Genomic DNA, 23,867 nt, shown 5'->3' with positions numbered 1-23,867 from the left:
ACCCCCTCCTGACATACTGGATGATAATGATCTAAATAGGACTCCTCTGAATAAACCCAGGTTGCTGGAAGAAACACAGACCATCCCCAGCAAAGGGGACTCTGACATACACACTCTCTCTCTCTCTCTCACTGTTCTTACTAATAGATGCGGGGTCTTCTGACTCATTTCCCGGGTTAATGGCTATAACTGGAGCCAACTGTGGTTAGTCTCCCTCGGGACGGGGACTTTAAGGAATATTCCCAAGCAGCTGCCGAAACTGCCTTTGTTTCTGGGAAATTCCCTGTCTTCTCCAGCCTGACTTGGACGGCCTATTCCCCCTTGTTGGTGGGAAAACATGGCGTCTGCTCCTCTGTTGGAGCTGATGAGCTCTAGAACCGGGAACCCTTTCTCTGCCTTCAGGCTGCACTTTGTCTGTCTTCCCCTCTTCCTTTCCACACCACCTTGGGTGTGGCCTGCATAACTGGCTTCTAGACCATCTTCAGTGCCTCAGGCATCATGGCTTCTTCTCCCTTTACTGTCAGGGAGCAAGAAAAGCACCCCCTGGACCTAACACCACCTACTCCAGATTTCCCCACCAGTGTCTCAGGTAAAAACTGACAATGGGGAGGATTCAAATGGACCATAATTCAATATTTAAAGCGAGTTAAGTTTGTTGGTTTAATTAAGATAGACATGTCTTTCAAGTTATCAACAGTAAAAGTGAAACTTTTATTCTATCGAGGTTTGCTGAAGGTCAAACAAGCTCGTGTCATCTCTGCTGCAATTTGTTAGCAAAAAGATGATTTGAAATGACGGGTAATTGTCTGTGTCAAAGTTTTCATGGGTACTTTTTTTTTTTTTTTTTTAAAAGATTTTATTTATTTATTCGACAGAGATAGAGACAGCCAGCGAGAGAGGGAACACAAGCAGGGGGAGTGGGAGAGGAAGAAGCAGGCTCATAGCGGAGGAGCCTGATGTGGGGCTCGATCCCGGAACGCCAGGATCACGCCCTGAGCCGAAGGCAGGCGCTTAACCGCTGTGCCACCCAGGCGCCCCTTCATGGGTACTTGTTAAGATAGTCTTTGGTAACCTGACACTTTAAAGTTTTGCTTGGATGATAAATGGGATTAGATTCGTTGGACATCTACGTCTTTTCCAAGTGGGATAAAGTGCTAAGTCACTGATTACTAGATGTAGGTTTGTGCTTTTGACTTATTGCAAAGAAACTAAGGGTATTTAAATCTGTTGGTAAACATGTTTTGTGCTTAACTGATTCATAAATTTGCCCTCTAAACAATTCTAGTTACTACTTAGTCTTCACTGGAGACTAAGGTTTCTAAGAGTGCAAAATTCTGCTAAATGTAATTAAGACCGATGGAAATAAGGGAAACAACTCTGTATGTAGAAAAGTAGAAGATATGTAAGAAAGATATACGGAATGGGAATGCATTTTTGTTGAAGGTAAAAGAAAACTTGTCCTGAGACTGGTTGTTTGGAAAGAAATGGCCTGGGACAAAATCTGAATGCAAAGGATAGTTGCAGAAGGTTTATGAAGGGAAAACTTTGGAACAGAATTTTAGGTGTGGTCAGGATGGACGAAGATCAAAATGAATGGATTTTAAAGTACACTGGTATAAAACTGAAAGTCTGCTTTCTCTCTGTTCAGAAAGACAAGTTTTCTTGAATTGTTGGTCTGCTCTTGATAAGAAAATGTAAATAACTGTTTTCTCTTTGCGTGTCCAGATAAACCAGTTTGTATGTTTTGCCTTTATCAGGTCTTTGACATCCCTAATCCTATTTAGGCATGTGCTTTAAAACTTTCTAAGGTTTTAACAAACTTCCCCAAGATCTAATCATGAACAAAATCTCACTGACTAGTTAGGCTTGTTTGTTTGGTATGTCACGTTCTGGTATAAGGTCATCATCACTTGATATTCTGGCCACTGAAGTTAGGGGTTAGAGAAATAACGGAGTTTCCTTGTCAACCGCATCACAATGAACTCTCATATCAGATCATTAACAATGTCCATTTCTGAATTTCTGTCATTTATAATTGTTCTTATTATCTCGCAAAATCAGTTTCATCTTCAAGGAAGTTCATATAAAGGACTTTTAGGACAAATACAGGTATTCGATATCTTTAAAATCCTAAAACTGAAATGGGTAAGAATTTACAGGACTAACTAAAAAGCTGCATTCAAACTGAACAAGAATTAGTAACATGGGGTTAAATGAACTAAAAAAGATGATTATAAGTTTTGTGGCTCTTGTCTGAAACATTGCTGGTTCTCTAATGTTTACTCCTCCAGATTAAGGAAACTTTCTCTTAAGGTCTCTATGACTTACAAAAACGTGATAAAGTATTCATTTGTGAACAAACTGAAGCATTTAACTTTTCCCTCTACCTGAACCCTCCAAACTTCAAAAGGTCTCAGTAAGTATTCTTTCTTCCATGGCAATCATAGTCATTTGCATAAGTTCAATAAGAGTCTGTTCTCCTTGTAACAGGACACCATTGGAAACATTGGTTTTTTTTTTTTTTTTTTACCAAGGCTTTGACTAGAATGTCATATTTGAGAAAGACATGCATAGACTCAGATATGACCAAACAGCTTTCAGGAACTAAGGTTGACTTTATGAAACCTGGAGCCATAAAGCCCCCTGGAAATGTTGGCCTGATACCTTGCTTACAGAGTTCCCAGCAGCCTCACCAGGTGAGTAAAGAACGTCACTTCCTGGCAGGTGCAGGAACCTCAGGATATACTGGGGACCTCGTGAAGAGGAATCTGCCCAAATCTAAAGGTATTGCAAGCATGTCTGATGGCAAGTACTTGGCTTGGCTTCTGGCCTGGAGAAGCTACTAAAAATTCAAGCTAGAGATTCTTATAAAAAGTTCCAGCAAAGCAGATTCTAAAAGAGCTGTGTGTTCAATCATTATTCTTGCTGAGTTTATGCAAATGATTAGGCCAATTTTGTTAAAACTGAACTTTGTTTTTTCAAATAAATTAGTCCTGATTTGGCTCTGATAAAACTGAGGGTTATTTTAGAGAGAAAAATTACATTTCAATAACACACCTTTGTGGATGTTAAATCCTAGTTCTGATTGTCTTTAAATGTTTGTTGTTTACTTAAGCTAGACAACTTGAGGTAAACTTCAGAGAAACTGCATTTTAGCTCATGTAGACAATCTTCGTGCTTTTTATTCTGTGGGGCTAATAACAGGACCCCATGGGCACATGATTATTTGAACTGGAAAATGGGATTGATTCCCCAACAACTGCACAACTCAACTATCACCTTGACCAATTCTATGTGGAAAGCCAGAGCATACGCCACTCTGTAGCATTAACTATTGGCTTGTGGAGATAATGGATGACCCCACTTTATTATTGGATTGGATGATGAATTTGGGGATGCCCTTATCTCTTGACAAGTCTTCACCCACTTTTCAGTGATTCCTTATAATTAGGATATTGTTAATGCTGGACCTCAAACAAAAAGGGCTTCTTGATGGTTTCATTCCTCATAGTCATATTTATCCCAGTAGCCACCTCTATTGATGTACAACTGCAAAGGCTTTATTTAGCCAAGCATATAGCAGCCCTACTGGTAAAAGGAGCCTCAAAGCTCACTACAGGATAGTCCCTGACTGTGATGACTTCACATCAGATCCAGAATGTCTTAGAGACCAAAGGCCACCAATAGATGATAGGAGGCCGACTTATTAAGTACCAGGTTATGCTTATAGATATGCCTGAAATAACACTTAAAACCTGTCAGCCTTTAAACCCAGCTACCCTTATGCCTGGACCTGACCAACGTACTTCTATAAAGCATAACTGTTCAGAGGTTATTGATCTCGTTTATTCTAGTCAACCAGATTTAGAAGATGCCCCTATTGAAAATACAAATGACAGTTGGTATATTAATGACAATAGCTTCATGGAAAAAATTATAAGAAAAGCTGGGTATGGTATAGTGCTCACTCGTGCTCTGCAATTGCCAAAGCCTTAACAATTAATATTTATACTGACTCCAAATATGCTTTCCTAGTCCTATATGCTCATGGAGCAATTTGGAAAAAAGGGGATTATTATCAAGCCATAACTCCCCAATCAAATATGGACCTGAAATTACTCTTCTTAAGGCTATATACACCTACCTAAGGAGGTAGCTGCAATTTACCTCAAAGGACATCAAAGGCTATGACCTTAGGATCTAGAGGAAACAATTTGGTAAACTGTGCAGCCAAGCACGCAGCACAAAATAAACAAATATTAAGTCTTTTATCAGTCTAAACAATAAAGTCCATAAGTCTAGTCTATTCAGACCAAGAAATGCACAGGACTGGCTTGTTAATAACGAAGGAAAAAAATCTTTACACCCAAAAATAACCAATGGAAGGTGATACCGGATTCACACCAGGCTACTGATTTGGGTAAAAAGGCCACAGAGGTGACAACAACTTTGCTAAGAAAAACTGTCCCTAGATCTGGACTCCCTTGGTCCCTACAAGGTAACAACAGACTGTCTTTTATTTCACATTCAAAAGATGGCCCTCGAAAACTGAATAGCCCTTGATATCTTGACTGCAGTTAAAGGAGGCCCAGAATTAGATGACTATCTCTTAACAGGACCCAATGGCTATACAGCTCTAACTTGTGGCCATGGCTTCCCTCAGGCTGGATAGGCCACTGTGTTCCCAATGACTTTGTCAGGTTCAAATATCTGCCTATTCTCTCCTTTACATTTTCTTGTGGGATTAACCATCATTCTGCTGCCCAAGTTCCTGCCATCTGACAGGAGTTGGGTTACATTTTTCATTTATGCTTTCATCACCTACCACTGCCACTGTGGACACACACCGCTGTCAATCCTAGGCAGAGAGACTGGGCATGCTTCTGCGTGTGCCCCTGCAGCGCTCCCCATCTAGACTCTCCAGTGATCCCAACATGGGCAGGACCATCTCCGTGAGCTAAGAGGCCCAACAAGTATGGAACTGAACACTTCCAGTTTTTGCTACATTGATACTGGTATTTCCCACATCAGTATTCCAAGTGAAGGAAAGAAAATTATTTTTTTTTTTAAGGAAGAAAGCTATCCAGTAGCAGTTAGAAGGAAAGGACAGATCAGGCCAGGACAAGGAGACTTTTTAGGAGCTGTTACAGTAGTTCACTCAAGGATTTGAACAGAGGCAATGAAGGCAATGCTGGGTGTGTGGGGAGGTGCTAAAAGGGGTGGAAAGAGGGAGAAGTATCCAAAGAAGGTATTTTTTAGGCTGTTGTGTTGAGGAAAAAGAACAGCTGAGTATGAATACTTAGTTTCTGGCTTGGACAACTAGGTGGATGGTGATGCCATTAGACAGTGGGAATTTTAAAAAGGAACAGTGGGTTAGGGAAGGGAACATAAGTTCAGCTTTGGATGAGTTGAACCTGAGGAACCTTTGGGACATCCAGGTAGTAAGGTCCTAACACTGGCTCTAATTCTAGACCGAGAGCAAAAAACACCAGAGCTGAAAATCCTGGAGAGATTGGTAGCATGGAATTTATGTTAGGAGAGAGTTGTAAGAAGGAGGAAGTGGTCAACAGGTCAGAGGCAGCAAGGAGTAGAGAGACTAAACCCTGCTCCTTGGGTTTGACCCCCGCCCCCCATGAAAGGGTTCGTGGCACTGGTGAGAGTGGAGAAGGTGGAGTCAGAGGGTACAGACAAGTCTTTTAGGCAGCTTACCCTTGAAAACAGAGAAGAGGGTGGAAGACAGAGGGGTAATTTTAACAACTTCACTGGGGGTATAACAGAGCTGCCATGCACCAGACATTATTTAAGCGTACGATGGGATAAGGTGCAACTTATCAAATGAATACACTCATATAACCATTGCTACAATCAAGATAATGAACATATCCATCACCCCCAAAAGCTTTTTACCACCTTTTCATAATCCTTCCCTGCAGCCTCTGTCACCCCACATCATTAGGCAATCACTGATCTACTTCCAGTTACTAAAGATTAGTTTGCATCTTTCAGAATTTTATATAAATGGAATTCTACAGTACGGACTCTTCCTGGCTTCACTCAGTATAACTGGGATTCACTGAAGTTGTTGCATGTAGGACAGTATTCAACTGTATGGACATACTAAGATTTGTTTATCCATTCACCTAGTGATGGATGTTGGGTTGTTTCCAGTTTTCTATTACAAATAAAACCACTATCAACATTTACATACAGGTCTTCAGACAGACACATGCTTTTGTTTCTCTTGGGTAAATACCTAGCAGAGTAATGGCTGGGTTATGTGGTAGGTTTTCAGAACCTACCCAATTGTTTTCCAAAGCAGTTGTATTATCTTATGTTCCCATTAGTAGTGTAGTTCCAGTTGTCCCACATCCTTTCCAACACTTGGTATGGTCAGTCTTTCTCATTTCTGAGATTCTAATAATTGTGTTGTAGTATCCCATATTTTTGTTTTTAAATTTTTATTTATTTGAGAGAGAGAGGGAGAGAGAGCACAAGTGGGGGGAGCAGCAGAGGGAGTGGGAGAAGCAGGTGCCCCACTGAGCAGGGAGCCTGATGTGGGGCTCGATACCAGGACCCCAGGATCATGACCTGAGCCAAAAGCAGATGCTTAACTGACTGAGCCACCCAGGCTCCCTTGTGGTGTTTTTAATTTGCATTTTCTTCATGGCTAATTAAGAAATAACTTTCACATTATTTTTTCTTTGTACACCTTTGGTAAAATGTGTTCAAATCTTTTACCACCTAACCTTAGAAGTGACACCCTGTCACTTTCACCATTTGTATTACTTTTTACTGTGTTCTACTTGTTAGAAGTAAGTCCATTCCACATTTAATGGAAAGGGATTAAAATAGGGCAGGACCATTGGGAGCCCATCCTAGAGGCTGCCTACAACAGATGGCTTCCCATTTCTCTCAGAGCAAAATTCAAACTCCATATCCTGGTCTAAGCCCTGCAAGATCCAGTCCTGGCCCTTTGTTTGTCTGTTATTTGGACATGCTGAGCTCCCTCTCCTTTTAGAGCCTTAGCATTTATTCTTTCCTCTACTTGGGATGCCTTACTGTCAGACTTTCCCATGGCTTGTCATTCAGGTCTCAGCTTGTGAAGTGCCTCCTCAGAAAAACCAACCTCAGTCACCCTCAGTCACCTCAATCAAGGTAGCCAGCCAATCACTCCTTATCATTCCACCTGTATTAATTCTCCAGGTGCTACTTACTACTATCTAATAGAATATACGTTTCAGCATGGCAGGAGACATGTCTGTCTCACTCACCATTACATCTCCAAAGTCTAGAATAGTGTTTCACACATGATAAATAATTATTTATTGAATGAACAAATTAATGTGATCTCCAAGGAGATGAAATAGATTGGATCCAGATCATAGTTGGCAGAATTAATCTTGATAAATGCTCCCGTTACTACTGCTATTCAACAAACCACCTTAAATCTTAAAGGTATAAAACAACCACCATTTTATTATGCCCCCGAATTCTGTAAGTCAGGAATACAGGAAGAGCCTAGTGGGGATGTCTCTACTCCACAATGTCTGAAGCCTCAGTTTGGGAGCTTGGAAGACTATTTCAGTTGGGGGCGGGAATCAAAGGTTTGTTCACTTATATATCTGGTGGTTAATGCTGCCTTTTGGCCGAAACCCCAGTTTAAGATGACAAACACCAAATACCCACACAAACTCAGGTTTCTGCATAGCTGGCTTATTGGCTGGGTTCCAACAGCAAGTACACCAAGAAAATCAGACAGAAGCTGCATCACCTTTTAGTATGAAGACTAGAAAAATCACTTTTGCTCCAGTCATAAGCATGCCCAGATTCAAGGATAGGGAGACCAACCCCATTTCTTGAGAGGAGGAGGAGATAAATTCACATAGTAAGAAGAACATGTGGGATGGGAAATAGTTTTGTTGCCATTCTGGTGGACCCCAGGCATACCACGGCCAGTTCTGTGGCCCGACAACCAGTGGGAGAAAACAGAGAAGAGCAGCCTGGAGATTCTGAGGATCAATGCTACCAATTTTACAAATGATCTCTGATTTTTATCTTCAACTCTAAGGACAAATGGAGATCCTTCCCAAGTGTTTTTGTCTTTTTGAGAGAGCACGCATGCCCGTGAATGGGGGTGGGGTGGGGAAAGGAACAGAAGGAGAGGGAGAGAGATTCTTAAGCACACTCCATGCCCTGCCCTCCCCCCACCCCCTCCAGGACACACTGCCACATAGGGCTTGAGCTCAGGACCCTGAGATCATGACCTGGGCCAAAATCAAGAGTCTGACACTTAACCAACTGAGACACCCAGGCGCCCGTTTTTGTCCTTCTAAACTGCATTCAAACCACACCTTTAACAGCTTGATGGCAATGGGATGGCTAAGTCATCCTGGCAGCACCTGACATAATTAAATTGTCCTCTCCTTGAATTTTTCATTTTGAATTTTTCTTGCTAATAATCAAATTCATTAGCTTATTCTGAGGGTAATTAATACTCTGGAGATTAGTCCAGGTACCATTGGGAAAGTGATTTAGACTTTTTTAAAGGGCACTGAAACCAAAAAACAAAAACTAAAAATGCTTGTCTAGATTCAATTTTTAACAGAGGGGCTCTTGATATGCAATTGGAACTTCAGCAGAGATTAGCTGCCTGTGGTTTGTGGGCTCCATTTCTTTTCAAGTATTTGCCTGGTTCTGGCTGGAGACAGTTAAAACCTATGGCACTCATTGTTCCTTTGTTAAATTTCTCCACTTTATATAATTTCCCCCAGACACTGCTGTTAAAATCTGTGTTCTAAAACTTTTCTCTCCTTTGTTTGATGGATTATAAAAGAATATTTTCCCTCTTTTCATCCTGAAGTGCAAATAGTCGGTTTTGGTTTTAGGGTGAGGTTTCCTCACTTGCCAAACCTCTTGGTTAGTGACAAAACTAGTCAGTTTGTGTAGGTCTTGTTAGAAATTCAGATTTGTAATAGGACATCTTGACATCCTAAGCTAGGTTGTATAAAAGATTCTATCCCATACCACTGAAAATATCCTCACAATCATTATGGTTGATATTTATATAAAATGCTTAAGATTTGTATACAGGAAAGGGACATTTCATTAAGAGGAAGAGGGACATGAAAGGCTGTGAGAAAAATTAAGAGAGTGGGAGATTCCATCAACTAATATCTGCTGTATGCATTAGGAGAGACAGAAAAGTACAAACATAACTCCCTGACAGAATTCCCTGACTTCACAACTTTGTTAGAAAGGAAAAAGAAATTACCATGCATAACACATAATATGCTTCATATACTGAGGTTTGAGCTCGAAGGGGTATAGTTACGCTCAGAAGAAAGAGCAATTGGTGTTGGAATAATCTAGGAAAGTTCAGGGAGAAGATGAGGCTTGAATTAGAATTATAATGGGCTAACGGAGAAGGGACAGCTTTCCACAAAAGGAAAACAGTCGGGAGCAAAATTCTGAGTCTTGAGGGAAAGGCATCCTTGCTTCCAGAACACCTGTAGCCCAGGACAAGAAGAAGGGGTTCACTACTACCACCGTGGGGTGAATAAAGGCCTCTAGCTGTGGCCCAAGGACAGGATGAGGGAGGTTTTGGGGGAGCTTGCCAGGGGACAACTACCTGACTCAGGCCTTACTCGAGTGTCTCTTATTTAGCTGCCTGGAGCCAGTTCTTGACGTCTTTGAAAGCAGGGCTTATGCTGAGAATTTTGATACTTGAATTAATCTGATCAGAATAGACTAGATTGGGACTATACAGAAATGGCTTCAACTGTACTCCCTGGAGTAGTTTCAGATTTTATCTAGAGCTTCTGTCTGACCGGGAGGGAACTGCTCTGTTTATTACAGCACTTTACATAGGATCGTGAAAATTAAAATTTTCCATATCAAAGAATGGCGAGGTGGTGTTGGAGGTTACGGGCGTGTCCAAACTTCCCAACTGGTATCTGTCGTGACTGTTGTATGCTTCCTATTCTTTCCTATGGGACACAACTCTGGTAGTTGAACTGTAAAGCGAAGGTGAAAGCTGTTTGGGATGCTTACGACACTGCTGTACTCTTCTTAACAGCCTGACAAAACCTTTTTAACAATTTTACACATTTGGGAACAGCAATAAGCGAAGAAGATTTTCAAACTGGTGTAGAAAGCGCAGCTGGGCACTGGAGTGAACTCTGATGCTGTCACTTACTAGTTTTGTGCCCTAGGAATACATAAATCATTTTGTGCCTCTGTTTTTCTATAGCCTAAACAGGGAATGACGAAGGAGAAGTTCTCAGCTGCTTCTCCAGCACCTCCCACCACCATCTCTTGTGGGCCTTTGGAAATGCGTGTGTACTGGCAGGCCGAGGGGGAGGTAAAGGCGTTCTAGATTGTTCCGAGTCGGGAGTGCCACGGAACTAGTGGGCGCAAGCCGAACACCAAAAGTCTTGCAATGCCTGAGGGAGCGCCGCCAATGAAGAAAAGTCCTGCTCCAAATGCCAGAGGCCCACTAAGAAATGCTGATAGTCCCTAAGGCTCCCTCCAACTTTGAGGGCTTCCTAAGCCTTGGGCTACGAGGCAGCACCACAGACCAAAGTCTCTCGGGCCCCGTCCGGCACATTCCCCCAACTTCACCAACGGCTAACCAACTCTTCACTCAGGTTTCGACTTCGAGGTCACTTCTCGGAGGCAACTGCCCTGGTGACCACACCAAATCTTACTAATATATTGTTTCATCATTACCTGATTAATGTCTGCCTGCCTCCACCCCTCGGTAAACTCCACAACGGCAGGAGTCGTGGATATTTGTCGGGGTCACAGTGGCGCTAGCAAACACTTTCTGAATACACCTGAAGAGCTGACGAACCGAGAAAACACAAGCGGCGCAAACGCGCGCCCAGCCGGGGCGGGACGCCACCCTCCGTGACTTCCGCCCCTTCGCTCTCCTCCCAGCGCCCCTTTCTCTTTGCCTGTGTTTGTTTCCGGTGTTTCAATAAAGCTCGATTCGGCTCGAAGAAGACCTGTTCTTCCGGGAAAATGGCGACTCCCGCTCGTACCTCGGAGTCCACGCCGGCAGCGGATCCGGCGCCGGCAGCGAGGGCTGCCGAGGAAGCTGACTGCCCGCCGCATCGCCCCGCGGCTTCGAGCCCCAAGTTCCCGAGGACTTGGCGCGGCGGAGTTTGGCGGAGCTGCGGGAGATGTTGAAGCGCCAGGAGAGACTTTTGCGCAACGAGTAAGCTTGGGTCCCGCCGAGTCACCGCCAGGCTTCTTCGGTTCGGTTTCCCTGGGACGCGTGCCTTCCCCTCCCCCACATCGGGTTCCCTTCCCTGGAAGGTGACCTTGCCTCAGTCAGATCCGTTCCAGTCCCGCAGGCCGAGTGGACGGCCTCCAGCCATAAAGCCGACCGCGTCCTGCGTTGGCACGTACCGGTGGGGCTGGTTAGCGTGCTTAAAAAGGCTGCTTAAGAGTTTCAGCTGTTCCCTTAGTTCCTTGTTGGTTTTAATTACCCAGCTAATGTGACGGTTACCTGCAGGGAGGGTCTGTATTCTAAATCCCTGTGTACCCCCGCCTCCCTTGCCGCCCCTGTTGTGCCCAAAACATCTTGTCAATTTCATCTCTAGATCCTATTTTTACGGGACCTGTAGGGAAGGGAAAGAATGGGACATAGAGTGCTATATTAGGCAGAAAAAGTTTCTCATTCAGCTGGCTGACTTAACGACTATTAGCAGGGAACAATATCATGAAAGTGATTTTTAAAGAAGCTTAATTTAGCAGCTTGGTGCAAGAAGGTTTGAAGGAATGAGAGACCGAAGACAGCTGGAGGATATTTTCAGAGAAGTTTCCAGCAAGGGGGTTATAGAAGGGTAGTTGTGGGACTGGGAAAACTAGATCAGGCATGGAATAATTTGGATATGTAGTTGAAAGAGATGGCTGAAGTTTCCAGCTTATATAGAGAGCCACTAATGAGAGAAAAGTTGGGAAATAGCTCTGAGGTTGATTATTTAACTTAGGGGGTGCAGAGTTGAGGGGAGAGTTAATTATATGCACTTAAAAGCTGGAGTAGTGGTCTTGAGGATCTGGAGAGAGAAGGCTGAGAACATACAGGAATCTCAGGTGGAGAGGGATGTTAATGTTGAAACTGTGGGAAGGAATGTAGTGTGAAAGAATAGAGAGCCAGAGGTGTAATCTTCCTTCCATTTGTTATATGGATAAAGAAAAGAGAATCTGAAAAGGAACTTATGTCACTCAGCAAAAGGGACAAATAACCATTTGGGAGCTTTCTAGTGGGGACAAGTACTTTAACTTTGTGAGAATGGGTTTTTAATCTGTAGCAGCAAATTAACTTTTTGGTCTTAGGACCCCTTTATACTGTTAAGGCTTAATGAGTCTCCCAAGGACCTCTTGTTTTATGTGTGTTACATCTACTGATGTTTATTGGTGTGTTAGGTGAGAGGGGCACCTGGGTGGCATAGTCGACTAAGCGTTCCACTCTGGTTTCCACTAAGGTCATGATCTCAGGGTCATGAGATGGAGCCCCGAATTGGGCTCCACACTCAGCGTGGAGTCTGCTTGGGATTCTCTCTCCCTCTCCCTCTGCCTCTTCCACTTATGCTCCCCCACCCCTCTTTCTCTCATAATAAATAAATCTTAAAAAAAAAGAAAAAGGAATTATAGGTCAGCGATCTTTATTTTTTTATTTTTTATTTTATTTTTTTTAAAGATTTTATTTATTTATTTGACAGAGAGAGACAGCCAGCGAGAGAGGGAACACAAGCAGGGGGAGTGGGAGAGGAAGAAGCAAGCTTCCAGCGGAGAAGTCTGATGTGGGGCTCAATCCCAGAATGCTGGGATCACACCCTGAGCCGAAGGCAGACACTTAATGCCTGGGCCACCCAGGCGCCCCTGAGCAATCTTTAAAACACAAGAATACACAATGATTAGCCATCAGAACAATGAAATCACATACCATGTGGCCTCTGGAAAACTCCACTGTACCCATATAAGAAAAGGAGCGTGGAAATGGCAAATAATGGCTTAGTATTATTATGAAAATAATTTTGACCTTAAGACCCATCCACCTCCCCTCCCCAGGAAGGTCTTGGACGTCACACTTGAAAAACTGCGAGTTTTGGAGTGTATTATAGAGTATTATATGCTTAAAATACTTTAGCTTAAATTCTAATTAGACAAATGAGGGATATTCCTTACTCTTCCTACATCCCCTTGTTTTTTTTAGGGTATTGAGATAATGACTGTTACTTCATTCCTGTTTTGAGGCAGTTGGAAATTAGATTTTTTACTTAAAGATAAGTTTTTGTCCCTTCGAGGATAATGCTTTGTCTTTATATCTCAAGTTTAAAAACACGGCTCTAACAGATACGTGGTTTTGTTTTTGTTTTTTTCCATTTAACAGAAAATTCATTTGCAAATTGCCCGACAAAGGTAAAAAGATCTTAGACTCTTTTGCCAAACTGAAAGCTGCCATTGCAGAATGTGAAGAAGTTAGAGGAAAACGTGGACCGTTTCATCCTGTTAGTTTAGACTGTAAGCTAAGGCAAAAAGCAATTGCGGTTGTTAATGTGGACACAGAAAAGGCCCAGAATTCTGACCAGATACTTGATACTTCGTCATTAGTTTGTGGCTCTTCCTCTGTAAGTAACATCAAGTCATCTGAAATGACCCAACGACAGCGGGGACTTGTACACCCTCCTCAGGAAAGCGACGAAGAGGCTCCAGAGGTTGCGTACGCCACGAGCATGTGCCCAGCTTCCAGCAGCAGAGCCAGTGTGCCTTCCTCTTCTGAAGCTAGTGAGCGTCTCCCCCAGCATCGTATTGCAAGTCGAGCAGGAGAGAATTCGAGCAGCTCTGACAACCTGTTTATTGATAGGTTACGAAGGATCACAATTGTGGACTCAGGTGAAGAGCACTCAGAAGAGAGCAGGAGTGCTGAGAACTTGGCAAGGCTTGGTAGTGGGGCACAGAAGAAGCCGCATTTCATGGAAGTGCTAGAAGTTCGAGCCAAAAACCCAGTGCCTGCACCACATAAATTTAAAACTAATGTGTAAGTACTATCAGAAACAGGCCTGTCGCAGGAACATACGGAAGAGTGCTTTCAGTTCCGTGGACTTTGTGTGGGATCCACTTGCAGTTAGCAAAGAGCATATTGTGGAGACAGCCTGGCTGGAATGGAGGATACATGTTGAAAAATATGTTAGGTTTTTAGCCAAATAATCGAACAGGTTTCAAATAGCAGGTGAAGTATTAAATTTCAGGTTGCTTAGCCAACATTTGATATTAAACCCAGAGGTAGAGAATTTATTAAGACTACTTTCCAGAACAATTTTTTGGTATGCAGCTCCCCCTTTGATTAGACTGTAAGCTAAGGGAAAAGCAGCTTTAGAAGCTGATGGACTTATCAGCAAAAAATAGTTGTGTGCTCACTATAGGTAAGCAGCTGGTGCTGGGGTGACACAGAAGTAAAGGTCCTGCTCCTCAGAGAGTTCAGGATCTGGACGAAAACCCAAGGCCTACACACTTGGAAGAACATTGAACTATAGCATAACGGCTTGAGGGGGAAGGGAGCCAAGAAGGGTTAAAGAAACTGAAGAACAGATGGAGGCAGGAGGGGTAAACTCACCTTGCTTCTGAGTTCCTTGTCATAGTTTTGTTTCTGAGATCTCCAGAAAAAGAAAAGCTCTTAGAGGAGAAAAGAATTTTATTTACTTGTATGCAGACGTAACATTCACATCAGGGAGTAGCCGCTGGTACCCTACCTGTCTGTATTTCCCGGGATGTAATATCATATACGAAGTGGAATCACTGTTACTGTTCCTCGAAAAGCCGAGAACCTCTAGTTAGAAAGACCTAAAACTTTCAGGGAATTATTATAAAGAGTCTTTAAAGTTAAACCCTGCCATTTTTTTAAACTTGAAAACATTTTATTTCTTCTCGTTAGAAACACCAGGATTATATTACATTAATTTTTAGTTAGCAATAAAAAGTAATCTTTGTACTCTTGACGTACCAAGTGAGTAATCTCTCATCTTGTGTGCAGTGATGTGTATTTCCTCACTTCCGGGAAGACAGAAAACCAGAAGCATCATGTAGTCGGTCAGAGGATACGCGGATCCTCGTTCTTTACTGTGGTCATTTAGCTGGAAGTGGGAGTGGGGAGAGCCAGATGCCTGCTGTGCAGTTAGAGGAGATTGGGAAAAGCTGGGCCCGCAAGTGTGGATCGAGGGATTCCATGTATGTGCAGCCTTTGACTCTTTTTCTGCTCTTCCTTTGGCCTCCTCCATGCCCTTCTGGCTCCATGTACTACCTGGATGCTGGTGGCTGTCCTTCATCTCCCTCTAGCTTAGGTCTTTCCAGAACTTCAGATTTGCATGGCCAGTTACCTATGAAACCTATGAGGGTGTTCTACAGAATAGAACTCTTCTTCCCATGCTGACTTTCTCCCATATTTCCTAAATTCATAACGCCACCACTTTGTTTTCCCCCCAAGGTGTCTTTTGCTTCATCTCCGTATCTGCCAGCTATAAAGACCAACATTATATTTTTCGTTGACTTTCAGCTCTAATTATTCTTATATTCATCCTTCTGTCAAAGTGAAAGCTCTCATCCCTCTCTTGGGCTATCACAGGCCTGTTCTGGACTCTCGTCTTAACTCTTCTAGTCCATCTTCTCCACTGCTGTCGGAGTGAAATTCGTCCAATGCAAATCTGAACCCATTACCTAGAACACAACTCTTCGCTGAGGACTGGGCCCGGTCTACTTGCCAGCCTTATCTCTCGGCCTTTCCTCTACTACCCACTCCCTGAACTTCTTTGTGCTGCATCATGTTACCCCTCACTCCCTGCTGGGATGCCCTCCTCCCCTCATTTACGTGGTGAGCATTTATTATTCCAAGACTCCTCAAAATTCACTCTTAAAGTTTTTCTAACAACCTCCCTGTCTCCCGTTAGAACTGGTGGTTACCTCTATGTTCCAGTGTACCAGTATGCCTCGTATGTGTACCACCTCTGTTTAGTGTTACTGGTGTGGTATTCCGTTGCACGGAAACTGTTGACAAGTTTATTTCTTTTACTGGACAGCAAGCCCATTTGCGCATGTTTTTTGAATGGAAAGATGGCTCCAGGTCAAGTGTAAGTTTGGAGGAGTGAAGGATAATGCAAAGAGTCTGTCAGTCTACCTGTTTGTTTGTTTGTTTGTTTTTTAAAGATTTTATTTATTCGACAGAGATAGAGACAGCCAGCGAGAGAGGGAACATAAGCAGGGGGAGTGGGAGAGGAAGAAGCAGGCTCATAGTGGAAGAGCCTGATGTGGGGCTCGATCCCATAACGCCGGGATCACGCCCTGAGCCGAAGGCAGACGCCTAACCGCTGTGCCACCCAGGCGCCCCTACCTGTTTGTTAAAAGAGTGGATTGTCCTATTACTCTCCAAAAAGGTGCCAATTTAAATACTCCTGTTTCTGAGGTAAATATGTTTGAAAACAGGAAGGATTTTTCTCTATGAATATAAATATTAGTAAACTCCTTACTGTTATCTTTGTAGAAAAATTAACTGCCAAGGTTAAAGGCCGCTTCTGTGTGGGAATGTTGTAAATGTGTCTATAAAAAGAAAATAGTCTGATGGTACAACACATTTTCCCTCCTTCAGATTACCTTCACAACAAAGTGATTCATCTAGTCATTGGCAGAGAAGAGGGTCTCCCATTTCCTCGGAAGAAAGGCGGCTCAGGGATAAGAAGCATCTGGATGACATCACGGCAGCCCGGCTTCTGCCACTTCACCATATGCCCGCACAGCTGCTCTCCATGGAAGAATCTTTGGCACTTCAGAAACAGCAGAAACAGAGTTATGAGGTATTTAGGGTTTTAAATGATTCTTATCTGTGTATTAGGTGCTGCTAAGACAGAATGTACTCCAGGAAGTTCAGAGAGGACAGGGCTTAATAGAAGGGGTGCTTGAGGAATGGTCGGCTCGTGCCGTTAGCTCGCAGATGAGAGCCTCTAGTTTTCTGAGAGTCTGGAAGTTGCTAGAACCACAGGACACAGCTGGAGATGATCACAGCTACGTGCGACAGCCGAGAGGTTTTTGCCAGGAAATGTGGGGGAGACCACTGCAAAATTCCCCAGTCTCTTAAAGCCCGTGCTATCAGGCTGTAAGAAGCCTTGCTTCTCTGTCTTCCACCTTGTAAACCCCAGGCGAGAGGCTCTCAGTGGTAGAATCTAACCAAGAACCAGGGAAATGTTTCCAGGTCTCTGTCTCCTGCCGGACAGCGAAGAGCCTAACAACTGGGGGAGGAGTGTGGTGTTACCAACAGACATTTGGATACTGAGCTTAAAAGCGTGATCTGCGGGCCCTTGGGAACACAGAAGAATAGTCTACTTTGAGTGACTTAATTTCGTACAGCACTTCAAAGACCTGGGAGTTCTGCCCAGAACCTTAAGCATGTATATGGACAGTTTGTGTACAGAATAACGAGATGGGAGAAAATAGGTGTGAAGACTGGAGGGAGAAAAGAAAGCATCCGATGTACTTCGATAGTAAGAGTTTGAACCCCAAGAACAGCAGCTCAGCCTCCTAGTGCTGCTTAGCTAGACTTTAATCAGGTGCTAGACACCGGTCAGGACAAAAGTAGGCTGTTATTCAGTTTGGCCTCTCACGAAAGTTCGTTCGGCATGGCTTGGCCTTTTCAAGGCACTCCTTTTCAAAAGCCGTTTTTCTTCCTCGAGTATTAAAGTATTACTGCCTGGTTATGACTGCACCCGTGGGGAATTGGTTTTTAAATCGTTTACATGATCTTAAGTGCCTGTCCTAAGATATCTTTAGGTTGAGGTCAACTCCTTTGAAATCAGTTTCCTTAGCAGAGTGCTATTAGCTCCCGCTTCAGTCCTACCTCCGCAGGATGTTCATGGCCTGAGGGGAAGGACACAAAGGTTCAAGTTGTAGGGGCAAAAGCATGAGAAAAGCGAAGAGCCAGATTAAAAACGGGCATTGCCACCTGCCCTCAGTCTGTAGTCCTGTCCTTCAGTATCCGTGAGCGCATTGCCGGTGTCTAAAATCTACTTGGACTTTCTGTCATGTAGTACTTTTCATGGGAACTTAATTTGGAGAGGAATAGCCAGCTTTTTAAAAGTATTGGTTTCTTGATTTCATTCAGACATTGAAATGTAACTCTCAAGCCTAAAAGCCATATTTCATCTAGGAAAGAAGATTCTTTTTTGGAGAATCAACACAGCATTAGTGATTTTTGATATTTGATAGTTGAAACTGCTCCGTGAGTGTGTGTGTGCACGAGCATGTGTCCGCATACTTAAAAAATCTGTCCATGTTTATAACTGTCGCATTGCTCAGCGGGTTACTCCGTTTCCCACGGAGAGCTGGGGTATTTCAGTGCACTGTTGTCTCTGAATGGAAGTCTGACCACGACTGCGGCCGGCTAGTAGCCCTCACCAGCATTGCCCTCCCCCCCCCATCTGTGGTAGGCACAACCTCAGACTTGCACGCTGCTGGAGAGAGCACTGAGGGGAGCCGTATGCCCCTTGATTTCCACTTCTCTTTGATGACTCTTTAAATGACTTCCTATTGGATGTGAATGTGTAATGTCTTGCTTTGATTTTGTTTTAAAGGAGATGCAAGCCAAACTCGCAGCACAAAAGTTAGCTGAAAGACTGAACGTTAAGATGCTGAGCTATAATCCAGAAGGGGAGACCTCGAGGAGGTACCGAGAAGTGAGGGATGAAGACGACGATCAGTCCTCTGGAGATGAATTCTGAAGATGGGCATATCTTTCGGGATCGTCACCGAAATCTCTGGCTGTTGAGTTGTTCTGATCTTACATCAGACTTTCAAATGAGTATCAAGATCGGTGTCAGACATTGTCGAGGGAAGGAATTTTTTAAAGTTACACAAAGGTAGCTGTAAAAATAGCCCAGTTTGTCTTTCAGAAGATGGCTTTCATGTGCTTAAAAAGTTTAATATTTGAATATTGTGTTTTAACCATATCGTATTAAAGTTTTGCAGTTTGTTGTGTGGTGTTCTGACATTTCAGTACGTAGTAAGCACAGTATGTTTTCCTCTAAGCCAAACGAAGCAGGTAACTGCTCTTGTCCTGATTTTTACCTCTGTGGAGTAGCATTTATTACATGTCTTTCAGTGAAATATTTGGTTGGCCCAGGCATCGCCTAACATGAATGAGGAACGTAAAGCTCCCTCCTTTGTCGAGTAGTGAAGGGAGCGGTCTAGAGAATTGTGTGCATGTTTGCATGGGGTTAACGCAGTGTTGGATGTGAAATACCTGGGAAGACACTCAGTTCTGAAATGTTTGTTTTCCTCTTCTGTCTTCCCGTAGGAAAAATGTTATCTTCTGATTAGGAATAGGAGTACTCTTAGTTGGTGCTGGAGGGTGGACGGTCTTTCTGGATGATCAGATTTGCCCAGAGCCACATGACGTATAGGAAAAGTCTAGGGTGACTGTAGGTGAAGGGAGGAGCTGTTCTTAGGCTTGACCTGACTTGAATTCATTGCTCTAAGAGGTGACAGGTTCAGTTTGGTAAGAGAACCAATTTGTTTTTTTAAGCTACAATTGAATTGTCAATGTATTGCCCCCCCCCCAGAGGCATATTTAGGCTACAGAAATCTCAATCTCATATGTATACACACTTATGTAATTTTAAAGGATTACATGGTTATTCTCAGAGATTTCTTTAATATGTTGGAGATTTTAAACAGTGTTGAAAGGAAGAATAAAATATTAGAGCAACTTTACAATGTTAATGGTGATGTTTTATGGGTGCTTAATTAAGTTTAACTTGCTCTAAAAGAGACTCATATATGACATTTTCCTGCACACACATTTAGGAGTGCTAGGAAGGGCTCCGTTCTCTAGCATGGACTTCCAGGTGTGGCTACGGCTTTCCATCCCCCTCCCATCCTCTCCCTCTGAAAATGTAAAAATACACTGAGCTAACAAATTCATTATTTCTCTTTTTAAAAACTAATAGTAAATGGATTTCACAACATAAAAGTATTCTTTAGAAAATAAAATAATAGATTTCTGGAAAGCCAAGTAATGTGGAAGGGCTGCCACGCGTGGACACACAGTCCCCCGTAGTCCGATCACCCAGAGAGTGCCTCTGTGAAGGTTTGGGTTTGTGGACCTTACATTCTCTTCTATACGTTTCAATTTTCCGTAATGCAATCATACTGTACATTGTTTCACAGTCTGTGCCATGTATGGTAAACATTTTCCCCTAACAGATATTTTGCATTGTAGATAGCCACAGAATATTCAATTTTATGGGTGTGCCGTAACTTTTAAAATCAACTTATTAACAGTTTGATTGTTACCATGTAAACTGTAAACAACAACGTGATCAACATCTTAAAAGATAATCACATTTGTACAAAAATGATTTCTTTCCAGAAGATACCTTTCTAGAAGTGAAATTGCTAGTTGGGAGTATAGGTTAAGTTTTCAAGATTCCTGACCTGTATCGCTCACCGCAAAGGTTGTGTCCCTTTATATTCCTCTGAGCAATATCAAATTCCCAGAACTGCAAAGTGCTGCTTAAAGTGTTTGCAAACCGAATAATTACAGGAAAGGATGATTTTTAAAATTTGTTTCTTTGCTTAATGATGGTGAGCGTTTTTTCATGTTTATTGCCCATTTATGGTCATTCTTTGGCGCACTGCTTATTCATATCTTAACTGTATTTTCTTGAAGAGTGTGCTGTTTCTATTGGTCTATAAATTCTTGATGAACTAAGACGTCCAGCTTTTGTCATATGTTCTTGTTTTAGTGTGTTATTTTCTTTTAACACAGTTCTGCTGTAGACGTTTTCTTTAGGAGTCCACCTTCGCGGTTATGCCTGAGTGTGCCTTCCCTGGCCCGAGGATGGATATGGATCCATCTTTATTTTCTTCTAGGACTTTTTAAAAATTTCACTTTTATACTTATATTTAATTGAAAAGGAAATTTTTAATCCATCTCAAATTTATCTGGGGATGTTGTATAAGGTAAGACTTAATTTCAATTTTTGCAGATAGCTGACCAATTGGTACAATATTATAAACCACCATTTCCCCACTGATTTGTAATGCTGTCGTTATAGAATATTAAATTCCCATGTGTCTTGTGCTGTGGGCCTGTTTCTGGGCCTTGTAGTTTTTTCTGCACTATTTTGATAATTATGAATTTAATTGCCGTTAATATTTAGTATATAATTTCTCCCTCATTCTTTCAAATTCTGTCAAATATAACCTCCAGAGAAGTATACAAAACAGGTGTGCAGTTTAATGGGCAAAGCTAACAGCTATGTAATCACAAACCAGATGCAGAAAAGCGGCCACTAGTACTCTGGAATCTCCCGTTGTCCCCCGTGGATACCCTATTTATCCCCCAGAGTTACCGACTATCCTGACTTTAGAGAAATACTTCCCCCCCTTTAAAAAAAATGGTTTTACCAGTTATGTATGCAATAGTATGGTTTGTTTTGCCTACTTTTGCCTTATAAAAAATGGAATCATTGTGTGTGTTTGGTGTCTGACTCAACGTTGCTTTTAAAGTTCATACTGCTTCGGTGTGGTTTATTCAGCCCGCTGCTGTATAATGTGCCATTCCATCAGTCCCGCTTTAATCTAGTGTGGCGAGCACGTCTGTGGTATTTTCAGTTTGGGGCTATTACAAGCAATGCTGCAATGAGATCTTTGTGCCCCTAAACATTTCTGTCGGGTATTTACCTAGGAGTTCAATTGGTGGCTTATAAGCTATGCATATCTTTACCATCTAATAGTCCCGCCATCCTGTGTCCAGCGTGCATGAGATTTCCAGTTCAGTAACACTTGATATCACCAGACATTATGTTAGCCGGTGTGATGTTTTGATAGTAGGCCTTCATTTTTTTTTTTTAAGATTTTATTTATTTATTTGACAGAGATAGAGACAGCCAGCGAGAGAGGGAACACAAGCAGGGGGAGTGGGAGAGGAAGAAGCAGGCTCACAGCAGAGGAGCCTGATGTGGGGCTCGATCCCATAACGCCAGGATCACGCCCTGAGCCGAAGGCAGACGCTTAACCGCTGTGCCACCCAGGCGCCCCTGTAGGATGTATTCTTGATACTAATCATTATTTAGTTATATTTGTTGTAAATAACCTCTTCCTCTCCGGAAAACTTTTCATTCTCTTCATGGAGTTTTTGTTGGACAGAAATTCTTAACGGCAAACTTACCAATCTTCTATGTTTAGTGCCTTTTTTAAAAAGAATCCTTCCCTATCCTGAAGTCATGAAAATATTATCTTTTAGAATTGTTTCGGTTAAAAAGTGCTCTATGGTTTTTGCCTTTCCACTGTGACGTGGATGCTACCCAGAAATTATCTGTGATGGTACGAGGAAGGATCCTTCCATGTTGCCAGCCTTTGTCCTGCACCGTATAGTGTATTTCTGGGACACCTCAAGCATCGGTGTGTGTCTGTGTCCTTTGCGGGGGTCCTCTCTTTGGTTCTGTTCATCTATTTGTGTTAATATTACTCCATGTTATTGATGGTAGCTTTATGATAAGGCTGGAGTAAAGCCTGCCGTTCTATTCTTTAAAGAGTGGTTTGGATATTTTTGGCTCTTTGTTTTTCACAGAAATTTTAGAATTGGCTTACTTTGTTTCGCAAGAAACAAAACAAACCAAAAACCCTTGGTAGTGTGAATCTCCATTCATTTAAAAAAGTGTTTGATATTCCGTCGTTAACTTTTTACTCCTAACAAAATGTACTTTGAGACTTAGGAGATAGGGGATTTGGAACCTTGCCGTTTATCAAGGATAGTTATTATTTCAACTAGGATGACTACTTTTGGGCTATACAAGTTAAATAGAAAATTCAGAATACCCGTTCTATTGAGAATAAAGTATTATGTAGTTTTGATTGAGAAGAGTTAGCAAGTAAGGGGTTTTGTTTTTGTAATGTGACATGGTTAGATTTTTATTTTTCGAAAGTACTATTTTTTCCCACTTACAAAAGGGGAAACTGAGGCACAAGGACTTGAAATAACTTGTCCAAGTTCAATGACTAGTAAGTGTTGGGGATAAGGTTTGAACCCAAGCTGTATATGCTCTTAGCTCATAATCCATGTTGCCTGTTCAAGTCAAATCAAAAGGGTACAGACATAGCAGACATGTTGTCATCTGAATTGCAGGTGAACAGAAGTTAACTTTTTAAAATAAAGTTTTCAGTAAGGAAGATTTTTTAATATTAAAATCAGGTTTAAAGTAGGAAAACAGAGTGAATCTGCAGTCATGAACTCTTACCTTCAATTTTCAAGTGATGATACTAAGGAAGTGCTGAAGTTTGGGGCTTAACCTGAACCATGGGAGATGTTGGAGGGTTAGTCCCATTCTATAGCAGTCACCTCTAAGATAATTTCACGGGACCTGTGTCCAGTCCACATCACATTCTCTGGGGACCCAGGAGGCGTGTGAGTCAAGGTGGAAGGCAGATAGCTTGTGGAATTATCTCTCCTGTAATTGGGATGTTGAGGTGATTTGCTCAAGGTCACTCAGAGGCAGCTGAGCAAAGAACCCAGCCCTCAAGACTTCCGGGCACCGGACTGCATGGCCTCGTGCACACAGCCCCACAGCCAAGTTGCATGTGGGCTTCAGAAAGCGCTAATGCTAGATGAGAGCTCAGATTACTCTGGGGGCGTTTGTCCTGTCTCTGTGACTTATGCCACAAAAGAGCTTTTGTTCTGATCATTTTTGTATTTGGAGCGTTTTGTTTTTAATCATCGTATGACCGCTTTGATCACTGCTGGGATCTTCACTCTTCTTCCCTCCTCACTCGACACTTGGCTGCGTAAAACTTTCTGGGAGAAGAGATGCGAGGCAAAG

At 42.5% G+C, this 23,867-nt stretch overlaps 1 protein-coding gene across 1 annotated transcript; it reads left to right on the top strand.

Annotated features, from left to right (window-relative positions):
• Window positions 1-11,109: 11,109 nt before the first annotated feature.
• POLR2M (RNA polymerase II subunit M) lies at window positions 11,110-20,758 on the top strand. The gene is made up of 4 exons (XM_008706070.2): window positions 11,110-11,218; window positions 13,400-14,047; window positions 16,646-16,850; window positions 18,621-20,758. The coding sequence occupies exons 1-4, from the start codon at window positions 11,184-11,186 to the stop codon at window positions 18,765-18,767; spliced, it is 1,035 nt and encodes a 344-aa protein (XP_008704292.2). The 5' UTR covers window positions 11,110-11,183; the 3' UTR covers window positions 18,768-20,758.
• Window positions 20,759-23,867: the final 3,109 nt, after the last annotated feature.

Source organism: Ursus maritimus, unplaced genomic scaffold (genome assembly GCF_017311325.1).
Source record: "Ursus maritimus isolate PB19 unplaced genomic scaffold, ASM1731132v1 scaffold_35, whole genome shotgun sequence".
NCBI lineage: Eukaryota > Metazoa > Chordata > Mammalia > Carnivora > Ursidae > Ursus > Ursus maritimus.
The sequence above is the reverse complement of the archived record's forward strand: the minus strand, read 5'-3'. Positions and strand labels throughout refer to the sequence as shown.

Bases quoted from the DNA above. Each gene is read 5' to 3' on its own strand.
- POLR2M (XM_008706070.2), top strand. From the start codon at position 11,184: ATGTTGAAGCGCCAGGAGAGACTTTTGCGCAACGA. The intron at 11,219-13,399 runs GTAAGCTTGGGT...TCCATTTAACAG, and splicing joins GAGAGACTTTTGCGCAACGA to AAAATTCATTTGCAAATTGC. The intron at 14,048-16,645 runs GTAAGTACTATC...TCCCTCCTTCAG, and splicing joins CATAAATTTAAAACTAATGT to ATTACCTTCACAACAAAGTG.